Consider the following 22,397-nt stretch of genomic DNA (forward strand, 5'->3'; position numbering starts at 1 on the left):
GCACCAATGTCCAGGGAATTTGGCAGCTGCATCATAATAAGGACAACCGACTGAATTCCAGATCTACTGTAGTAATCGACTGGGAATTTTTCCTCACAACTTTTGATTTTATTTTATTACATTTGTGTAGCCAATGTGAAATGGCTAGCTAGTTAGCGGAGGTGCGCGCTAGTGGCGTTTCAATCGGTGACGTCACTTTCTCTGAGACGTTGAAGTAGTGGTTACCCTTGCTCTGCAAGGGCCGCGGCTTTTGTGGAGCGATGGGTAACGATGCGTTGAGGGTGACTGTTGACGTGTGCAGAGCGTCCCTGGTTTGCGCCCAGGTCGGGGCGAGGGGACGGACGTAAAGTCTATACTGTTACATTTGCATGATTTGTTTGAATCATTAATCATGCATTGGAGTTTCCAACAACATTGTGAGAGGCAGAGGCTTGAAAAGTCCCTCTTTATACATATAGAGACTGAATCACGTGACTTCTGCGCCGAATTGGGTGACTAATTACCACTAAAAAGGAATATTTCAATAGTTCTGATTTTATTTGTGATATCCTCCCAGTGTTTATGCAACACTTGGCATGAACCAAATGGGAGTGAGTGCAAGGCTCCCAACACTATTGGGGCTTGATGAAAGACCTGTGTGTGAACTGTCAATACATACTGTACACCAGAGAGCACTTGGAGGGATTATTGGCAAAAGATAAGATCGTCAAAAGACCAAATTAGTGGCAAAAGATCAGAATTGGGCTGCCCTGTCAGCTGGGAAGCCTGTGTAAACAGCAGCCTAGGAACTGACACGTCTGCTGGCCCAGCAACTTCAAAACACACCAAGCACCATACATGTTCAAACCAGGGGGAGAGATCCATCCTTAGCCTACATGCACCGGCACTTGAAGCTTGAGGTTACATTTTTGCAAGTTCCTCACAAACATTGTATCAGCATTCATAATCTACAGCTGCTTTGTTTCAATATTGCTGCTAGAGATGCGCACTTTGAGCAATCATCTGATTCATAATGTCAACGCTATGTTCATACAGAGGAAAAGATACCAAAATTACCCTATCCGTGCAGGCTGAGGAATACAAAGACGCATGTCTTAAAATTATGTATTTATCAACAATCTGTTCAATGTAGGAAAATGTTGCAAAATAAAACGGATGACAAAGGTAGAGGGGTCTGACTGATGCCACCCGGTGAAAACAGACTATTCCTCATGGTCGATGGATAACAGGAAATTGAAATGTCAAAACACCAACACCAGAATCTTATTTCCAAACACAGCTACGCGATATCAGACCGATATCTGGTGTAGTTCGTCTCCAACAGCAGACGAAATCTATCAAATCGCCTCAACACGCCCCCTGCCTCGTGGTGTGATATAGCAGCTACTTTACCTTTGGAGTTGCTGAATGCAGTGTACCAGGAGAGCGAAATGAGTCCGCATAGACCGAACAATACGACCGTTAGGAAGGTGCCATTTCGGAGCCTCATCTCCGGATCCCCGGGCTCATGTCCGAACTTGAGTGCGGGGTATCTGGGCTCTCTCAGCTCGTTTGCTGCACTTCCAGTATAGAAATGCCTCTTCACGCCTGGCAGTCAGAGCGGAGGCTGAGTTTGTTATTGCGCGGCGCTCTGCTCTCGGGTTGACTACTCATTTGCACAAGCAGGGAGTGCTTGGGGAGGAGTTGCCAGAAAGGGGGGGGGGGGGGGGGTTCTCTCTCTCTCTCCCATCCTTCTCGAGTCAGTGCGGACGGAGTGGTTATGAGGCATGCCATGTAGTGTTGCGACTCTGCTAGTGGGCGTTGAAAAATGTGAGGCAGCAGTTCCAGGTTTACTTTCACATCCGTTCATGAATTTTCATATTTCGCTCATGAATTGAATGTCATATGTGCCGAGGTAGCCGACAACTGCTTCTCCATATTCGGGGTGCACAGTGCATCTTTAAATTTCATTTGACTTCTGCTATAACATGTAAAGCAAACCATATGCCCAAATCCATATGAGTTATTTAGCCTACCTAGAACATAATAACAATAAAATCAGTTCAATGGGATTCTGACTACCACTTGCATTTTAGGGCCAGCAGGAGCAGTGCATCTCTCTCCACACAGTGCATCTCTCTCCACATAGGCTATACAAATTAGCAGTAGGGGCTGTAACACTGAGCTAGATGCTGGATGTTACCTCCAGTATAGCATCCAGCATCTGGCTCAAAGTTACATCCAGCATTCTGCCCAGCTGAGTAGCATCTGCCTCAGAGTTACATCCAAGCTCAGCTGAGTAGGATCCAGCTCAGAGTGACATACAGCATCCGGCTCAGAGTTACATCCAGCATCCAGCTCAGCTGAGTAGCATCTGGCTCAGAGATTTATCCAGCTCAGCTGAGTAGGATCCAGCTCAGAGTTACATACAGCATCCGGCTCAGAGTTACATACAGCATCCGGCTCAGAGTTACATCCGGCTCAAAGTTACCTCCAGCATCCGACTCAGTCACATACAGCATCCGGCTGAGCATTACATCCAGCTCAGAGTTACAGTTGAAGTCGGAAGTTTACATACACTTAGGTTGGAGCCATTAAAACTAGTTTTTCAACCACTCCACAAATGTCTTGTTAACAAACTATAGTTTTGGCAAGTCGGCTAGGACATCTACTTTGTGCATGACACAAGTCATTTTTCAAACAATTGTTTACAGACAGATTATTTCACTTATAATTCACTGTATCACAATTAGAGTGGGTCAGAAGTTTACATATTCTAAGTTGACGGTTCCTTTAAACAGCTTGGAAAATTCCAGAAAATGATGTCATGGCTTTAGAAGCTTCTGATAGGCTAATTGACATAATTTGAGTCAATTGGAGGTGTACCTGTGGATGTATTTCAAGGTCTACCTTCAAACTCAGTGCCTCTTTGCTTGACATCATGGGAAAATCAAAAGAAATCAGCCAAGAAAAAATTGCAGCCCTCCACTAGTTTGGGTCGTCCTTGGGAGCAATTGCCAAATGCCTGAAGGTACCACGTTCATCTGTACAAACAATAGTATGCAAGTATAAACACCATGGGACCACACAGCCATCATACCGCTCAGGAAGGAAGAGTGAAGAGGTGACTCTGAGATGCTGGCCTTCTAGGCAGAGTTGCAAAGAAAAAGCCATATCTCAGACTGGCTAATAAAAAGAAAAGATTAAGATGGGCTACAGACACTGCACAGTGGAACTCTGCCTCGAAGGCCAGCATCCCGGAGTCATGTCTTCACTGTTGACATTGAGATTGGTGTTTTGTGGGTACAATTTAATGGAGCTTCCAGTTGAGAACTTGTGAGGCGTCTGTTTCTCAAACTAGACACGAATGTACTTGTCCTCTTGCTCAGTTGTGCACTGGGGCCTCCCACTCCTCTTTCTATTCTGGTTAGAGCCATGGAATAGCCTTCATTTCTCAGAACAAGAATAGACTGGCGAGTTTCAGAATAAAGTGCTATGTTTCTGGCCATTTTGAGCCTGTAATTGAACCCACAAATGCTGATGCTCCAGATACTCAACTAGTCTAAAGAAGGCCAGTTTTATTGCTTCTTTAATCAGAACAGTTTTCAGCTGTGCTAACATAATTGCAGAAGGGTTTTCTAATGATCAATCAGCCTTTTAAAATGATTAACTTGGATTAGCTATCACAATGTGCCATTGGAAGATAGGAGTGATGGTTGCTGAAAATGGGCCTCTGTACGCCTATGTAGATATTCCATTAAAAATCTTCAGTTTCCAGCTACAATGGTCATTTACAACATTAACACTGTATTTCTGATCAATGTTATGTTATTTTCATGAACAAAAAGTGTACTTTTCTTTCAAAAACAAGGACATTTCTAAGTGACCCCAAACTTTTGAGCGATAGTGTATATAGTGCATTTGTAAAGGATTCAGACCCTTCCCTTTTTCCACATTTTGTGCCTTATTCTAAAATTGATCAAATATATTTTTTCCTCATCAATCTCATCAATGCCCATAACGATAAAGCAAAATAAAGTTTTTTATTAAAAAACAGAATTACTTTATTTACTTAACTACTCGAAATTGAGCTCAGGTGCATCCTGTTTCCATTTATTATCCTTGATGTTTCTACAACTTGATTGGAGTCTACCTGTGGTAAATTCAATTGATTGGACATGATTTCGAAAGGCACACACCTGTCTATATAATGTCCCAGAGTTGACAGTGCATCTCAGATAAAACCAAGCCATGAGGTCGACAGGATTGCGTTGAGGCACAGATCTGTGGAAGGGACTACCAAAACTGTATTAGCAGACCAATATAGTGATCTTTTTAGCGCAGGCAATTATCATTTTTGTACTTTCTTCATATCGACTAAGCCTGCAATTCATCTCTTGTGTAGGTGATTATTCCAATGAGAAAGAATAAACTTCAATCATTTTGCACATTTGCCACACATTACCAGGGCAAGGCTATACATAGGCTAAATGTACAAATAAAACATCTCTGTGAGGGAACTTCTAACAATTCTCAGCAATATCCTGCAATTACAACAGGTCCCTGGCATTCAATAATATTATATGCGTGCCATGTGGCAGGCCTTAGGTTCGTGGAGAAATGCTATCATCTAGCGGTGAAAGTAGAACTTTACGCATGCCACAAAGCAGGCCAGTCGTGCGTGCGATCATCCCACCATTTACGACCAGAAGACAAGTACTCGCCATAGTCCTAAAATAACCATGACAATGGATATATCATCATCAGCAACATCATAATCATCTGCAACATCTAGTTCAATCATAGAACTTTGCAACATTTCAATATATTCACATTCATAGGCTATTCTTAAAGTTATGGGCATTTCCATTTGAGCATAATGGTAATAATGATTGATTCATTGGACACATTGAGTGACAATGAATAAAACTTAATCCAGAGATTTAATGATTGAGATCCAATAATTATTATGACAACCTAGTCATCGGCCCATAAACAGATTGGATCTAAGTGTCTATATCTGTTTCTAGAAGCATCCTGCGCTTTCTACGGATTACAAAACGTGCAAAAAAAATCCCCAGTTTGATAAAGCGATCATGGGACATGAGAATCAGGTGACGGAGCACCACCAAAAGGCAGGAAGTGAGGGTGAGACGAAAAGTGTCGCTCTTTCACGGTTGTCATTAGTTACCACAAACACAAAGTAAAAAAAAACGGCTAGGCTATATTGTAAAAATTCATGAAAACACAAATGTGCTGTTTGGTCTTAATTTAAGGTTGGGCATGAGATTAAGTTTAGAATTAGATGTTAAGAAGATTAATTTTATAATGGGCGTGGTTTAGCCATAATTACAACGTTGTGGCTGTGGTAACTAGTAACGACCGTATTTTGTTATTAAGGCTAAACCCCGTCTATTTCTACAATTTATCTTCTTAAAATATGAATTGTAAACCTTAACCACACTGCTAACCTTATGCCTAACCCTCACCTTAGGAACAAAAAGCACATTTTTGTTTTCATTAATTTCTACAATATAGGCAATTACGACTTTGTGGCTGTGATAATTAGTGACAACCCTCTGGCCGGTAGGCAAATCGTGCATGCGTACAAATAAGACTTGTCAAAGCAAAGCACAACACAACACAACACAACACAACCACAACTAATGTAAATGAATAGTCTTGATGTCAGTAATCCAGATATTTAATGGTTGAGATCCATGAATTATTAGGACAACATAGTAATCGTCCCATAAACAGATTGGATCTAAGTGTCTATATCTGTTTCTAGAAGCATCCTGCGCTTTCTACGGATTACAAAACGCGCGAAAAAAATCTAGTTTGATAAAGCGGTCATGGGGCATGAGAATCAGGTGACGGAGCACCACCAAAAGGCAGGACGTGAGGGTGAGAGGAAAAGTGTCGCTCTTTCACTGTTGTCACTAGTTACCACAGCAACAAAGTTAAAAACCGTCTAGGCTATATTGTAAAAATGCATGAAAACAGACATGTGCTGCTTGGTCTTAATTTAAGGGTTAAGCATATGATTTGGTTTAAAATGAGATTTTAAGAAGATACATTTTTATAAATGGGCGTGATTTAGCCATAATTATAACTTTGTGGCTGTGGTAACTAGTAACGACCATGAATCATTGGGCCATAAACAGATTTGATCTTGTGTCTATATCTGTTTCTAGAAGCATCCTGCGCTTTCTACGGATTACCAAATGCAAATTTTTTTAAATTAATTTCTGCAATAGAGCCAATTTTGAGTTTGTGGGTGTGGTAATTGATGGCAATTCTCTTTCACCCAGATCACCAGACACACCACTTTGGTTGAATATGTTCTGAGCAATAAAGTGCATAAAGTGGTTCAATGCACTTTATTGCTCAGAACATATTCAACCAAAGTGGTGTGTCTGGTGATCTGGGTGAAAGAGAATTGCCTGACACAACATATCACCTTAAAGGTGTAATAATCATAGGCCTATATTTGATCATTTTCCTATTGGCTGGGCTCAGTAGCCTAGGGCGTGGGGCCAGTAACCGAAAGGTTGCTAGATCAAATCCCTGAGCTGACAGGAATCTGTTGATCTGCCCCTGAACAAGACACTGAATTTGTTCTTACCTGACTTGCCTAGTTAAATAAATAAAATACTGCACAATGATGAACAGGCCTACATAAACTAATATCATTTTTTATTGAACTAGGCAAATCAGTTACGAACAAATTCTTATTTACAATGATGGCCTAGGAGCAGTGGCCTGCCTTGTTCAGGGGTAGAATGACAGATTTTTACCTTGTCAGCTCCGGGATTCTATTTGGCAACCTTTCGGTTACTGACCCAACGCTCTAACCACTAGGCTACCTGCCTAACTGTGTTTAGCCTAGATGCTTTTAGTATATTATCTTATGTCTTGATTTAATAATGCTGTTTGTCAAAGTAGGCCAAATCAACCAACTTATTCTACACACAACACAAGTATAGGGCACATAGCTTTATAAGTTGGCCACATCTCCTTATAGCCTAAGTCATTTGGGCACTAGAACAAAGTGCATGGTTTTTATTTGCCCACCTGCATATGAATTTACAATGTGGATACCTGCCTACAGTAGTCTAGCTCTCTGATTTAAACCAAATATATTCCTCACAATTTTATATGACTAAATAACAGTAATAGAGTTGGTCCATGCTATGGGAATCCAATGTGGACGATTTTGACAGAATATAAATATCCGTAAACCCCCTCTTCAAATATCAAGTATTAATCGAGGTCAAAATGTTTAAAGTCCCGGCACAGGTGCTCTTCAAGTCTAGAGCTCAGTCCAGTTAAATTGTGGTCCGATGATGCTGATCTCACCCTGCAACATGGTCTCAGAGCATTTCGTATTATTATATATATAAATCCGAGGAATGCATGGGATGTATTAATTTGTGGATGTCTATCATCGATTTCTTATGATATGTTACGAATTACAATTGGTACAATATGTTACGAATTTACAAAACATATGACATGTTACAAATTCCAATTTGTTGTCGCTGGCTTTAGATAGGTGACTAACTCTGTTTAGGGGGTTATAAGCTTAGGAGTTAGGTTAAAGGGTTAAGTTTAGGGGAAAGGTTAGCTAACATGCTCAGTAGTTGTCAAGTAGCAAAAAAGTAGTAAGTAGTTGCTAATTAGTTAAAATGCTAAAGTTGTCCGTGATGGGATTTGAACAAACAACCTTTGGGTTGCTAGATGTTCCCGTTATTACAACCAACCACCCACTCTATCTTCTATAACCATACATATCAAATGTAACATATAGTAAATAGAGTATCCCAGATTTACGTTTATTATGTTACGTCTAGTCTATGAGACCAGTCTGCACGCGGGGAATTCCCGTATGGAAAGTGCCTTGTCATACCTCGGCCTTCCATTTCACCCTTTGGCGTCGCGTCCCACCCATTTGTTTACATTACCTTGCCTTTTGCGCACAATAACAGAAGGCGACTAGAGCTTTGTCATTTCGGACGGTGGACTTCCCCCCCGATGCCGAACCAAAATCTTGTGATTGGCTAGACCGAAGTATAAATATTACACCAGCCGTCGTATTCAGGTTCATACGCGGAACTGTACCCAGAACAGCGAGACGCACTGACAGCTACCTTACAGTGGATCCGGCCTTTAACATTTTAACTGCGCAACAATTTTTTTTACAGCGAATTGGGCTGAAAGTAAGTCGTGAGAAGACTCGACTATGTCTATGACCGTGAAAGCCTATCTCCTTGGGAAGGAACACATGCCGAAAGAAATTCGTCGCTTTGCCGTCGACCAAGATGTTTCAACGAGTTTTGAGTATTTGAATCGAAAGGTTGTTGATGTTTTCTCAACACTGCGAAATGTCCCCTACCAAATGTTTTACAAAGGTAAGCCTATACTGTCAGTGTTTCATTATAGGCCTATGGTACAGTGTTTTCGATCGTGTTATTGTCGTCAATATTTCTGGCGGTAATTTTGTTGTAATATTCCATAACATCGCGCCCGACAAAGTAATTCACGACTACAGTAAAGTTATTGCGCACGTTACTACCTAGTTTACTTGAGTAGGCCTATCAACTGATTAATGTCGTGTCATAGGCCTAGACCAAAGTGCGTCAAGAAGTTAAGTGAAATAATCTGCTGACTGAAAGCTTCAATAACAGGAGTGAGTTTGACGAATAACAGTATAGATATCAAGATGACAATTTGTCTTTATGCACCCGAAGAAATCTGATAGAACTGGTACACAGAACATTATTGAAGTCTACATTTGACATTGCATTTCATAGGGAATGTCAGATCGAGAGTGAGCAGCAAATAGGCTCTGTTACATGTATGTCATACATGCAATGATGTATACCTGTACTACATTTCTGAGCTCGCCCTACCTGTAGGCCTACCATTAGTTCATAGTGGACTAATATATATATAGATAAGATATATATATCTCGGTAACTTAGCAACAGATGGCATTAACCCAGAAAAGAGAGAAATTCTGTAAGAGCTCTCCACCCAAACAGGGAATCTAGGTTAACCAAATTCATACAGTAGTATTATTGACTGGTACCACATCACTAAATTTGTTTGCCATATTGGGTATCAGGGTTGGGGTCAATTCTATTAAAACTCAGTCAAACCTGGAAATTAATTGTATTTCAATACATGACTTGAAATGAATGTATTGAAAACATTTGGGGATTTTCAATAACTGAACTGGAAATTGACAAATGTTGGTCTGCGCACAACACCTTTGTAACAACAGTATTCCCTTAACCTGTTTTAAATCAAATAAGCCAGTGAGGATAAGCTGTGGACAGATTTCCTTACTAGTGAACTCATACTGCTATTATCTAATCATCTGGCCTAGATAAGGAGCTGACAGCAAACAATGGCTTGTGAAACACGTGAGGAGATCAGTGTGTGAAAGCGTATTATCTTTTTTCTTTCCCTTGTACCCAGACGAGGACGGTGACATGATTGCCTTCTCCACCGACGATGAGCTCATCATGGGCCTCACCTGCATCAAGGACGACACCTTCCGCCTCTTCATCAAGGGTGAGTCTTTTGTGATCAAAGATGGTGCATTTTCATATATAATATATAAAGATTAATCCATCTGGTATTAATGTGTAATGCACCAAGTCATCATTACCACTATTATAATGATATAGCATTCTCATTGTTACTGAAACATTGTAGTTATTAACACCTACCCGCATATCCTTTTTTTCTTTCCCTTACAGAGAAGAAGGAGCACAGGCGCGAGTTCCCTGCTTTTGCTTTCCCGGGCGGTGTCCCTCCTTTCGCCTTCCCCCCTCACCCTGGAGCACCCCATATGGGGCCCCCTCCACCCCATGGCCCACCACCTCATGGTCATGGCCCTCACGGGCCCCCCATGGTGCACCCCAACGTGACCTGTGATGAATGCGAGGGCCCGGTGGCAGGGACCCGTTTCAAGTGCACTGTGTGCTCCAACTACGACCTATGCTCCCCGTGCCAGGCCAAGGGGCTCCACAAGGAGCATGTCCTCCTACCCATCTGGCACCCCTTCAACAACACATTTGAGGTGAGACACATGTTTATTTCTTGTGTTTTAAAGTGGATATTCTTGCAGATACACATCTGAGCAATTTAAAACTCCATTGGAATTGGGAGGGGGGGACATATCTGTGTGGTTAGGGAGAGAAAAATGGCCTCTATACTTTGATCTTGTTCTTCTACACAGTGGTTCCCTCGTGGGAAGTGGATGCGGAAGATGAGACACTGCATGTGGGCTCAGGCCCAAAGCCAGGCCCAGCCTGGTCCCTCTGGGTCCCAGCCTGGTCCATCTGGGTCCCAGCCAGGCCAGGCGGCCCCCGAAGACAGTCAGCCATCCTCTGATGCCTCATCTGCTTCCTCCCAGCAGTCCCAGGCCAATATGGATTACCTAAAGAACATTGGAGAAGGGGTGGCAGCCATGCTTAGCCCACTGGGTAAGACCAAGTGAAAAGTGCCATATAAAAAAGTAATTTATCAATCCATTATTAGAAATCTACTGACTACTCTAAATTTGAAAGAACTGAAATTGCTTACTTACCTCTCCATGTTGCCTGCAGGTATCGATGTGGATATTGACGTGGAGCACGAGGGGAAGAGGACCAAGGTGATGACCCCCAACCCGACCCCATCCAGGTCAGGAGGTCACCCCGGTGCTAGGAGTGACAACGGGACAGGGGGGTCTGAGGGAGCAGGGGCAAACGAGGGAGACATGGAGGTGGACGAACTGAGCAGCCTGGGGAGCGCCAGTGGTTTGGCTAAGGTATGACACGCTGCTTTACAGCTTAATTACTTGAAAGTTAACAAATCTGTTTCATTTTAATTAATGATACTTCATCAGTTAATGGTGAAGAATAACATTGCCTGTCAGATGGTGTGTGTTGTTAAATGATGTATCTCTCTATATGTGCAGGGTGGTAAAGATGCTGGGGGCAGTGGTGACGAGGAATGGACTCACGTGACCTCCAAGGAGGTGGACCCCTCTACTGGAGAGCTCCAGTCTCTCAGGGTGGGTCAGGAGGGCTCACTGGAAGCCCTAGGGTCCCTCACCCCTTCCCAGGGTCCCTCACAGGAACCACTGAAGTCCCTCACTCTCGCTGAGGCCGCAGCCTACCCCCACTTGCCTCAAGGTACGATAGTTTGAGAATTCTCATATCCTCCATCCCTAGTATTAATTGTAGTGATTCCTTATCCTCCTTGCTAGTAGTAACCACTTCAGTCAGTGGTAGTTATATCCTGAGTTGTGGTTTCAGTTAGGGATAGGTGTCATAGTTGTGACATACAACTATTTACACATTTTACAAAGTCACAACATATTTTCCCATGAGGTGCCCTTGATTGTTCAATATCCCTAATAGGTAACACCAGAAGTGAGAAAAGAGTGATGTGAGAAGGTGATAATACAGACAGGTTCTTATATCCCTGACTACACCTGGTACAGTAGTATTGACTAGTAGAAGTTACTTACATCAGCGTTTGACCCTCCACTGTGTCCAGATGCAGACCCACGCCTGGTGGAGTCGCTGTCCCAGATGCTGTCCATGGGCTTCACAGACGAGGGTGGCTGGCTCACCCGTCTTCTCCACACCAAGGACTGTGACGTTGGGGCCGCCCTGGACACCATCCACTACTCCAAACCCCCCCAGAAGTAAAGGGGCCTAAACAAAGAACCCTGAGGCACACCACTCCATCCTCTTATCATAGCCATTTCACCAATACTGCCTTCTCTTCTGTCCCCCTAATCTATTTCACAGCTCTCTGGCAATTAGTACCTCAAGCAATAATAGTCTATTAGATCTGAATATGTAATGGGAAATCTCTTGCTCTTTTAAGATATCTTGTACTGACACTTAAGTATAAAGGATTTACTAATCAGGTATTTATCGTAATGATAATGACTTTCTATAACCGTTAACAGATGCATGGGTTCATTTTTAAATTGTATTGAAAAAAAGCAGTAAAAAATGTTAACCAACATATAGTATCAGAATATTAACTCGAGCTAGTACCAAACAAGTTGTCAATTAATCAAGTTATGATTCTTACACATTACTTAGTGTTATTATTGCCAGACGTATAAACTGTCATGTCCATTATCGGTGTCAACAGCATCAAGTGAAGGGTGTGAATCATGACTGTGTAACACTGAAAACATTTCTCTCCCTGTCAAGACCAAATAAAATACTTCTGCAAAGAAACTGTATTGTCATTGGATTTTCATAGTTTAATCATTTATTGCAACCATGAACTATTAGACAAAATCCAGAGATTAATGCGTTAAATGTTAATTACAAAACATTCAGACTTGTTTAGAGTAGGCCACTTCGTCTATAGATGCACAAAAAGAGCACCCATTACATGGCTTTTAAAATGTGTCATCAAAGTCGTCATCCGTGTAGAAAATGGTCCCCAGAGAGAGGGTGCATGGGTGCTTGGTGGGCGGGGGCTGATGACAGACTGGTGCTTTGACCTCCTCAGGTAACGTCATATGGGCAGGACCTCCTTCGCTATAGGATGCCTCCCCAAATCCACAACGGGGGGTAGTCGACTTCAGCCTATCAAATGTCTTTCTGGTGTTCCTCCCCAGAAAACCACTACCCCCACCTAGCCCAGCCAATTTGGAAAAACCACTACAGGCCGGTTGTCCAAAAGGGTTCTGGTTTTTGAGCACCACATTAGGAACATTTGAGAACATTGAACCAGTGGTTTGGAACTCATCCATATGCATTGTACTACCACTCCAGTTGGTCTCATCTTCCTCAGGAGAGGCAGTAAGGAACTGGGCCCATTTGGAGGTCTGTGACACTGCAGTACCCGAGGATCCAGAAGGTTGCGAGGTCGTCGCTGCATTTGCTCTGTAGGGGACTGAGGTTGAAGAGAGTTTGCTGCTGGTAGTTGAGGGTGGTTCAATTACAGTAGGGGGTTTGCTGTAAGCCAGGACTGGTGGTCTGCAGGGAGCTGACTGTTTGGGAGACCACTGTACAGGGGCCAATGAGCTTTTGTGTTGTGGTGTCTGTGGTAAAAAGCAAACCAGAAAAAGCATATTAGTTAGTACAGACTGCTTGGACATGTGCTGGTATGAATTAGCTTTAGCTGCTTACATTAGCCGACTTCCCTTTCGTCCTCCAGCCTTGTGTAGGAGGCATGGTGTCCTCTTCTCCACTGTGATATCCCCTCCCCTCATTCTCCCCTCGACCTCTCTTTCTGTTGGCCCACATTAATAATCCATGCTGTCACAAATACCTATGCTCAATCTAAACACAGAGTCTGTCATACAGTGAAGGTTTAGAAGTTATTTTTACAGAAAATAAACAATCACATTGAAGTGGACTGAATGGTCAACTTTGACAATGATGAGTGGTGCTGTTGGTTTCTCAGGTGTGTTTTAGAATGGTGGCCAATTGATCCTCGGATGACCCTGTCAGATGACACTGGTGTTATTGAGAATCAGGAGGGTGTAGACAACAGTGGGTTGTCAACATGTAGGCCACTGTTTAGGCACAAACTTGTACAGACATAACAAAATAATTAGCCTGACATGAGTCATGGGCATACCTGACATTTATGTTGCCTTGGAGATGGTTTCTGTCCATGTAAACATTCTCTTCCTCAGCTTCTTCTTGACCCGCCCCTTCATCGCTCACCTGCAGGTATTTACCCCAGCGACTCCCATTAGCCTCTTCTGCCTACAGGAATACAATTATTAATTTACTGGTATTTTGAATGGTAAACAATGTTTTCTTATGATATTCAATGGACAACATGGATTATTGGTTAGGGCTGCTGCCCTAAAACTGCATGTTCAGTTTGTGCCCAACTGCCCATGCCTACATTCAATTGACTGTGTCAAATACATTTGTTTGTGTCCCAAAAAAGTGATGGGCAATAACAATGGTGGGAACTCACAATCTGGTTACAACACTCCTGAGCTTTTTCTACAACCTCTTCTTCAGCCACATCATCCACCTCCTCCCTATCACAAATAATAAAGAAAGAGATATAGCATGATATAGTTCATTTAAGCACACATTTTGCACCTCATCTGGAAGTTAAGCTAGGGGGAAATGACATACAGGGCATATGTGGATCCAAGTCTTCACACAACACCCAAACAGGAGTGGCAGTGTATACAGATAAATACATTCCACAGTAATAATCTTTTGACTTCCATTTCCGCCTAGGCCTATTTAAATTCAGTAATGCAAATCATAGGGCTGAAATGGGATGCTCTGTACGCTGCTTGCTTGCTTCCTTCCTGCCAGGGTGGAGTAGACAGTGTTGAGAGTGATGCTATTTTTTCCTCCAACATGTAAATATCAGAAGAGTTACCATCGTGACCAGGCTCTCTGGTCCTGCTCTTCAAGTATCTCTCCACGCCTGGCATTGGCCTTCTGAACATGACGTCTGCAATCCACTCCAGAGCCACGACCAAACTCCTGGAAAGGTTACATAATAGACACGTAGGCCTTGTTCGAGAGCATCAAAACCGTGATTTATCATGGGTAAGTTGTGACTGACTTACAAATAATAATGAGTCATTATTTATGATTATTTGTATATCAGTCACTCACCGGCTGCAATGTCGAACAAACCCATTATTATTATATTTATTTTTACAAATACTTTACTTGTTGTGGTTCGAACAAATCATTAGCTGGCTTACCTTAATGACCGACTGCTTTTCCCCACACAGCTTGCAGTTCCATTTTTTGCTCTTTTTAACCTGCAATTAAGTGCGCAAATTTGTTTACACGTGCAAAGCAAGTTTGAAGATAGCTAGCTAACAGGTTAGCAACATTGCTAACTAGAAAGATAGCTCCTTCTACAACTAGCAAACTTAAGTTACCTGTTGCACTTGGTAGGTTTGGCAAGAACAGCATCTTAGGACATGAAATTCCTGAACCATGTTCCTTGTTTTAGTTGTAGTAGCTAGCTAAAAACGACTAGTTTGAGATTTTGCCGGGAATGTTTTGAAAAACTATCGAATGAGGAAACGTGACGTCATACGTCAGGTACGAAAGAAAATGTTGTATTGGTCACATACACGTATTTAGCGGACGTTTTTGCTGGTGTTGCGAAACGCTTGCATTCCTAGTTACAACCGTGCAGTCGTACATAGGAGCTTGAAGCAGAACTACCATATGTCGGCGCCATTTTATTGGAGCAGAACACAATCAACTATATTGAGCGCCCTCTGGCATTGGCTTAAGTGCAGTTATTAAATGGACGCAAGCATGAAGATATAGTACTATGTTGTTCAATTAAGCAATAAGGCCCATAGCCATGGTATATTGGCCATATGCCACCAACCCCCGAGTAGCCTTATTGCTATTATAAACTGGTTACTGTCAATGATTAGTTATAGGAGAGACAAGACCAAGATGAGACTCTGGACAAGGCGGATACGGTATATTTGAGGCCTTTTAATCTAGCATAGTGATATCTGGCAAACGTGCAGCACGGCTCTCATCGTCCACTCTTAGGGAGGTTTCGGAAAAAGAGGGCGTAACACATATTTGGGCAGTACATTTATACATTGAAATGACGTAGGTAGATTCTAGTAGTCCTGGCTCCTGGTTGGTTGTTCGTAGGTGATAGACAGTCCTCTCCAGCCTGTTGTCTGTATCACATTGGTTCTTGACAGAGTTCTGTGTCTTTGTAGCCCATCCCAAAGGGTTTGGAGCAGTGTATATTCATGGGTTATCAGTGTGTTTAACAACAGTCCGTGAATGCGTCATTACATGTTTTAATATGTTATTACAACACCCCCTCTTCACGTCTACTAGACGTGACAAAAACTAAATGTAAGAAAAATAGAATAGGACATTTTAGGAAATTTGTAGTCCCCCTCTTCACGTCTCCAAAGAGACGTGAAAATTACTCATATGTGCATGTTTCAAACTCCACCAGAGGATCCTCCTGTTGTAGGAGGGGGAACATCAGTGCAGGGTCATTATTTGGTGCAATAGCAGAAGTAATAACTCGAGAAAGCAGGGAGCGGGCACATGGGATGCAACAACAGCCACAGAGGGTTAATATTGCAACAAACACAGAGATAGAGACCAGAATAGAAGAGACCAGGACCTTATATTTACCAAATGCATCCATCCAGGAGTCCCACTTGCTGGTATCAACCCCAGAGTGGGATTTCATTTTACCATTCAGGGTACGTAGTCCTTCTAACGCAACAGTGAGACTGCCATCAGAGGCTGTATTATTGGGGATAAATGTGCAACATTGCTCCCCAAACATAAAACATATACCACCCTTCTCAGCCAGCAACATGTCAACGGCAATGCGATTTTGAAAAGCCATAAGGGAGGTAGCCGCCAGTTGACCATGTACGGCCTCAAAACCTTGTTGAGTCCAGTTCCCTAATTTTTGGACATTGAAATGTATATAGTTAATGCGGTCAACATTTTTATTCACAGTGCACCACCAGCAGAGAGATGATTGAAAACCTGCGGCGACCTGGTCCACCAGCTTGTACTCATCAGGGACCCCCCTAGGAACACCTATAGCATCAATATATGTGGGATCCCCAACAGTCAGGGCTGCTTCCCACTTGGTTCTGGTAGGCAGAAACTGTGGGTCCACAGCCTGTATCCGGGTCACCAAATCACCCACACCTATAGGGTAAACAGAGATAGGCAGTAGAAGTGTTACAAGCGCACAAGTACCCGTAGCCTTATTGGGAGGTCTGTCAAAAAGCCGAGGTCCCCCACACCACCACCAGATGTCAGCCCTGATCACTGGCTTAAAAACACCAACTACTACGATAGTATTTGTACACCAACCAACAGGGAGCAAACCTAACTGTAGTATACCCCCTGTCATGTTAATACAGGAGAATTCGGCCCTGGCAACATCAGAGGAAAATACTGGTGCCCTGTCCGTAGCGGAGACAACAGGGTAAACTGCATCCCACAAGAAACAATTACCAGTCGGATTGTCTTGGTCCATAAGGGGCATTAAACGTCCGATCTCGACAGTAGCCGGGACAATGCGGAGCAATGGTCGGGCACCCATGCAAACTACACAACTAGTGGGGGTTGTATTGGCTGCTTGTTCGGTCAATAATAGCCAATTGTTGGACAAACCTGAGATACCTGTAGCAACCCGAATGTTCTCATCCGGGGTAGGGGTGGTGACCACTAAAACAGCAGAACCCCACCCATCCCTGTGCTGGGGCAGGGTATGTGGCTTTGCCATATCGTCACGCACCGTCACAGAAGTAGGCTGTGGTTCTGGCGTAACACAGATATATAGTGTGAAATGGACTTCAGCCCTGTCGGTATCTACATATGGGGCCAACGTAAAAACCTGACACCCCATAGTGGTTCCAGGTCGTACAATCAGCTTTAGTTGAAAACCAGTGCGTGAAAATGTAAGCCGTTTGCGCCAGGCAAGAACAACCCGTCCCTTGGAATAACTGGACCAGTCATGCCCCGTTTCTGCCACCAAGTTTTTCCAAGACCACTCACCATATCCCCCTTTGGTTATATACCAGTTAAAACTGGAATAGGTTCAGGCAGGCAGCCCCAAACTATTTTTCGCATGACCCAAAAGGCCCCAAGGCAGGTAAACAGTGGTGGTGGCATTGAAAGGCAAACACAGGGTGGTGCTCTTCAACTCCTGGGGGGTGCACTTAGTGACCCCCACCTCACGCCTAGAAACGGTATGGTCTTGTGGTAGATAAGAGGGAAAAGAGAGAGAGTTAGTTTCACCTGGCAGAGTAGAATTCAGTGTGTGAGTCTGTAGTGGGTGCATCTGTTGGTTTATAAGCCATGTGAGTGTACATACAGTGACTCCTCCCATAAGAAGAAAAATAACAAACAGGGGTCCGGAGATCCCCAACCGCTCCCAAGGAGTACGGTGTGACTTAGTCAGTGAATATGGGGCTGAACCTCCCATTTTCCCTGACTAAGGAGGTGCAAGATTTGGGGCCGAATGTAGACCACTTAGGTCGGTTCTGACTTCCGTCAGTGTGCGGGAAGGGGTTGGAGCTGGTGTACAATGTGTGAGGTGGTGCCAAGGTGCGCCCAATTTACCTTTGACCTGGACTGAGTGTGAAGTAACCTCCTTCACTTCGTACGGACCAGTCCACCTGGGTTCCAGCCACTTTCTCTTGTGGACCTTCACCCTTACCCAGTCTCCAACCTTTACCTTCAGTGGTGGCGTGTCCCCCGGCAGCTCCCCCTCCGGTACCTTGTGAACCTGGGTAGAGAGTGCTGCAGAGAGAACCGTCAGTTTTTTCACATAATTAGACATTACAATTTATTGCACATCAAGGGCGGGCATATGACCTCCCTCCCTTGGTGGGCCAGGCATGACTCTACCAGTCATTATCTCATGAGGAGAGAGATGGGTGCCTGATCCTGGTGAGGCTCTCATGGCCATCAACGCCAGGGGCAGGGCTTCGACCCATTTCAACTTCGACCCGGCACATACGTTTGACTTGCGCGTTCCATGAGATCTTGGGATTGTGGCCTATAACTGACTTCGCATCCTCCCCCGCCGCTGGAATTGCCTCTACCCATCTGGAAAACCTATCCACCATCACTAATAGGTATTGTTTCCCCATTAACCACCTTATCCGCCCCCATGTCTGTGTATTCTATGCTAATAACCTGAAATCATGCATTAGGTAATGGGTATGAGCCCATTGGTGTTTGATATGGTTTCTTTGGGTTGTGTCTGTCACAAACATTGCATTCGTCACAAAATAAATCATAAAATAAATAAGTCTGTCATATTTTTTATGTGAGGGTCTTTTGGAGGGTCTTTAGTTTGCCTTCGTGTGTGTGTGGGCCATGTGCTTCTCATAAAAGTTCTGGGTCCATCAGTGTGGACTGCTTCATGGGCATGGGCTGAGTCTCTATAGATATTCACAGTCTTTCCTTTTCCTCTGATGAGGACCTGCGTCAATCCGATGATTTCAGCTAATTTGGCCGATGCTGGTTGAGGGATGATGGCTGTGAGCTGTTTTTTCAATAGCTTTTGCTACTGCAGCAACGTATCTGGAGCATGTTGTCTGTTCTACCTCAATGTGGTCAAGTTTAGAAGAGTAGTGCATCAAGACCCGTCTCTCCCCCTCTTGTTTCTGGAATAGGACGGATGAGGTGAATCCTTCCCTTTCAGAAACATCCAAATGGAACTTGTTCTTGTAGTCAGGTGCAGTCAGAGCTGCTGCCGCTGATAGATCTGTTTTCAGGAGTGCTATGGCTGTTGATGCTTCAGCCGTCCAGGCCAGGGGTGCATGGAGGTTCCTTGATCGTAGGATGACCGGTGCTGCCACCCCCTCTGGGCCACACACAATGGTACAACACCTGATAGGAGGGGTCAGGTGCATCCTGTCTTCGTCCCAGTCTGCAGTGTAGAGGCAGTCATCGGTTTCTGTTGCATTGAGTGTGCAATGGATCTCAGCTTGGGGAGTCTTATATGGGTGCAGTGTAGATTTGAGCTTTCAGTTGGTTGAACTTAAACTGGATGTGAGGGGTGGCAGGCCCTGTGGGTAGGCATTTTGGCCAGTACACTTCTGGGGTTTCAGACAGCGTGGGCATCTTTTATGGCCAGGGCATGGTGTTCCCTGCCATACCTTGAAACTGTGGTTGGTTGTAATCTTGCTGTTGCTGCTGCATGTGGCTGGGCCCTGGGTGGTTGTATTGTAGAGGAGGGGGTCCTCTTCCTCCTCCTCCTCATCCTGTGTTCGTGGCTTTGGGTAGTAGTATTTTCATTACCAGTTAGTGTATCCATGTAGAGGCTCCTCCATGTAGGCTGGGCATCTGTCCCATCAAGGCGGTCTTCCCAGGCTGGTACTCAACGAAGCATGGATCAACTGCTGGGCGTAGGGGAAGTTGGTAGGCCCCTTCCTGCTCCTTTCAGTGCTTGTGTCAAGCCTATGATTTCAGCTAATTGTCTGTGTTTGGAGTATAGGAGAACTGAATAAGATCGTGGCCTTCTCTCTTTAGGAGGCCCGGTTGAGATCCACCTTCCCTTCCTTGGGGGTAGTTCAGCAGGGACCCACCTGGGCCTTGTAGTGCTGGATTTTGTGAATAGGGAGGTGGCACTTCAGTCTTCTCTTCCTGTGGCAGTGGCGGGTATAGAGAGAGCGGGGCCGATGGGGTGGTCACGGTGGGTGGTGGTGTGTTGTGGTTGTTGTTTGTGCCTTCTCTGACGTCATCTGAGGCCCCAGCAAGCACCCCCATCATATCAGGTTTCTTTTGTGGGCATGTCCTTTTTTTCACCTCTATTGCCCATGTCCCTATTCTCAGCTCCGCCTCCACTCTCTCTCTCTCCTTCGTTCCTTTTTTCTTGAAAAAAAATGGCTGCTATTATTTTCTGCCTCACTCTCTTAGCCTAATTTCCCCCCATATCTTCTTTATTGTTTTATATTCCTGTTTTCCTCCTGCCCTTTCCTGTATTCTCTGATCTAAATATTCATTGAATTTGAGTTTGGGAACGGTAATTGAGGCCATATTGACGATTCACTATGTCTGGGTCCGATAAAAAATTATGTAAAACAATTAAAAACAACTAAATGTTGCACATTGCACTATGGCCCTCCGCAACTATGTGCACTTAGCCCGTCACTTGGTCGAAACCAGCGATGTATCCCTGGTGCCCACACAGACTTATCTCTCGTGTCTCACCCTCGTGCACACAGAGTTTTGTAGAATTGCTGTACTATAATATCGCAAAGGGATATTCGCGAGATAATTATGCGTCTAGGGTATTTTACTGGAGTAATTTTACAGGTTCACACATTTCTACTGCCTGCCGAAATGTTAGTGTCCCAAACGCCTACTTTTGGGTCAATGTCAATGCATTCAGATGCCTTCTATAATATTTGTCAAATTAATTATAGGCAACCCCAACAGCACAAAGAGAACAGAAATCAATTCGTTACACCGCACGGCGGCCGCACAGCCCCGCCCAAACTTTTGACTCGGCGGTCAAATTTAGAGCCGGTGGTCAGTATCCCTCGGTCTCATGGAACGGTGAATCAGTGACATCAATCTGGAGAGATCAGATTTAATTCCTTCACTCCTAGTCCAATTATTTAGCTTGTTAACTGTTGCTCCTAGTGGGATGCTACTCCACTAGTTACAGTCTTAAATATACGTCTCGATCAATTAACAAAACATTTCATCATCTCATTCATATTTCATTTCACTGAGTTATCGAATCCCTCACCGTAACACCTAAACGATTGCCAAATCGAAAATTGCCAGCCTATTTGGACCCGATTAAAACAGTGCATCACATTCCATCAAATTCTGTTATCAAATCCTTCACCGTAACACCTAGTCGATTTACATATCAACTACTGCCAGCCTATTTGGATTAAATCTTAAACAATATATCACATCATATCACATTCTGTCCTCCAATTCCTCACCACGACACCCAGTAATTTTATTACTGTTGCAGGACTATTTGAATCAGATTTGAACAATATATTTACACAGATATCATTATGCAAATGCCTTTGGTTATCGAAACAATTTTCATAAATTTAACGGCAATTCATACTCACGCACTCAGTACTTCTGACCATAATTTGGATATTGATTATACTATAATATGCAGAATTCGATTAAACCGGTTCTGCGTACCTTTATAATGTCGAGCTCTTTGGTCAGTTTCCTGAGGCGAGTTGAATCCCCGATGGCTCCTGTAGACAGGTCGCCCGTCCTTCTAGAATCTGTCGTCAACTTGTCTTTTCTCTCATCAAATCTATGGACCGAATTCATGGATTTCAACCATCCTCTGCTACCAATTTGTCAATGATTAGTTATAGGAGAGACAAGACCAAGATGAGACTCTGGACAAGGCGGATACGGTATATTTGAGGCCTTTTAATCTAGCATAGTGATATCTGGCAAACGTGCAGCACGGCTCTCATCGTCCACTCTTAGGGAGGTTTCGGAAAAAGAGGGCGTAACACATATTTGGGCAGTACATTTATACATTGAAATGACGTAGGTAGATTCTAGTAGTCCTGGCTCCTGGTTGGTTGTTCGTAGGTGATAGACAGTCCTCTCCAGCCTGTTGTCTGTATCACATTGGTTCTTGACAGAGTTCTGTGTCTTTGTAGCCCATCCCAAAGGGTTTGGAGCAGTGTATATTCATGGGTTATCAGTGTGTTTAACAACAGTCCGTGAATGCGTCATTACATGTTTTAATATGTTATTACAACATTACCAACGTAATTAGGACAGTAAAAATACATGTTTTATCATATATAATGTACAATAATTGGATTAAGTGGTCAATCTTGTCTGCAGAGCTAAAAACAAACTATTAATATAACCAAAGGGTGTAAGCCTGTCCTATTAAATACAACCAAGTTA

The 22,397-nt window shown here is 43.6% G+C and overlaps 3 protein-coding genes across 3 annotated transcripts in view; 1 reads left to right on the top strand and 2 right to left on the bottom strand.

Annotated features, from left to right (window-relative positions):
• mgat4b (alpha-1,3-mannosyl-glycoprotein 4-beta-N-acetylglucosaminyltransferase B) overlaps window positions 1-1,668 on the bottom strand; it is a 221,523-nt gene extending 219,855 nt beyond the window's left edge. Inside the window, exon 1 of the mRNA XM_036969826.1 lies at window positions 1,393-1,668. Coding sequence (XP_036825721.1) covers window positions 1,393-1,489 — 97 coding nt within the window. The 5' untranslated portion in view covers window positions 1,490-1,668. The remainder of the gene's footprint in view (window positions 1-1,392) is intronic.
• Window positions 1,669-7,895: 6,227 nt separating this feature from the next.
• On the top strand, window positions 7,896-11,693 carry sqstm1 (sequestosome 1). Its single transcript, XM_021584084.2, has 7 exons — window positions 7,896-8,393; window positions 9,466-9,561; window positions 9,750-10,072; window positions 10,232-10,478; window positions 10,602-10,804; window positions 10,955-11,171; window positions 11,539-11,693. Exons 1-7 carry the CDS (start codon window positions 8,225-8,227, stop codon window positions 11,691-11,693), a joined length of 1,410 nt encoding a protein of 469 aa, XP_021439759.2. The 5' UTR covers window positions 7,896-8,224.
• Window positions 11,694-12,249: 556 nt separating this feature from the next.
• LOC110505109 (MRN complex interacting protein) lies at window positions 12,250-15,346 on the bottom strand. Its single transcript, XM_021584085.2, has 7 exons — window positions 14,888-15,346; window positions 14,705-14,764; window positions 14,371-14,477; window positions 13,948-14,014; window positions 13,597-13,727; window positions 13,143-13,245; window positions 12,250-13,054 (listed from the first exon to the last, which is right to left on the bottom strand). The coding sequence occupies exons 1-7, from the start codon at window positions 14,945-14,947 to the stop codon at window positions 12,407-12,409; spliced, it is 1,176 nt and encodes a 391-aa protein (XP_021439760.2). The 5' UTR covers window positions 14,948-15,346; the 3' UTR covers window positions 12,250-12,406.
• Window positions 15,347-22,397: the final 7,051 nt, after the last annotated feature.

Source organism: Oncorhynchus mykiss, chromosome 31 (assembly GCF_013265735.2).
Source record: "Oncorhynchus mykiss isolate Arlee chromosome 31, USDA_OmykA_1.1, whole genome shotgun sequence".
Taxonomy (NCBI): Eukaryota; Metazoa; Chordata; class Actinopteri; order Salmoniformes; family Salmonidae; genus Oncorhynchus; species Oncorhynchus mykiss.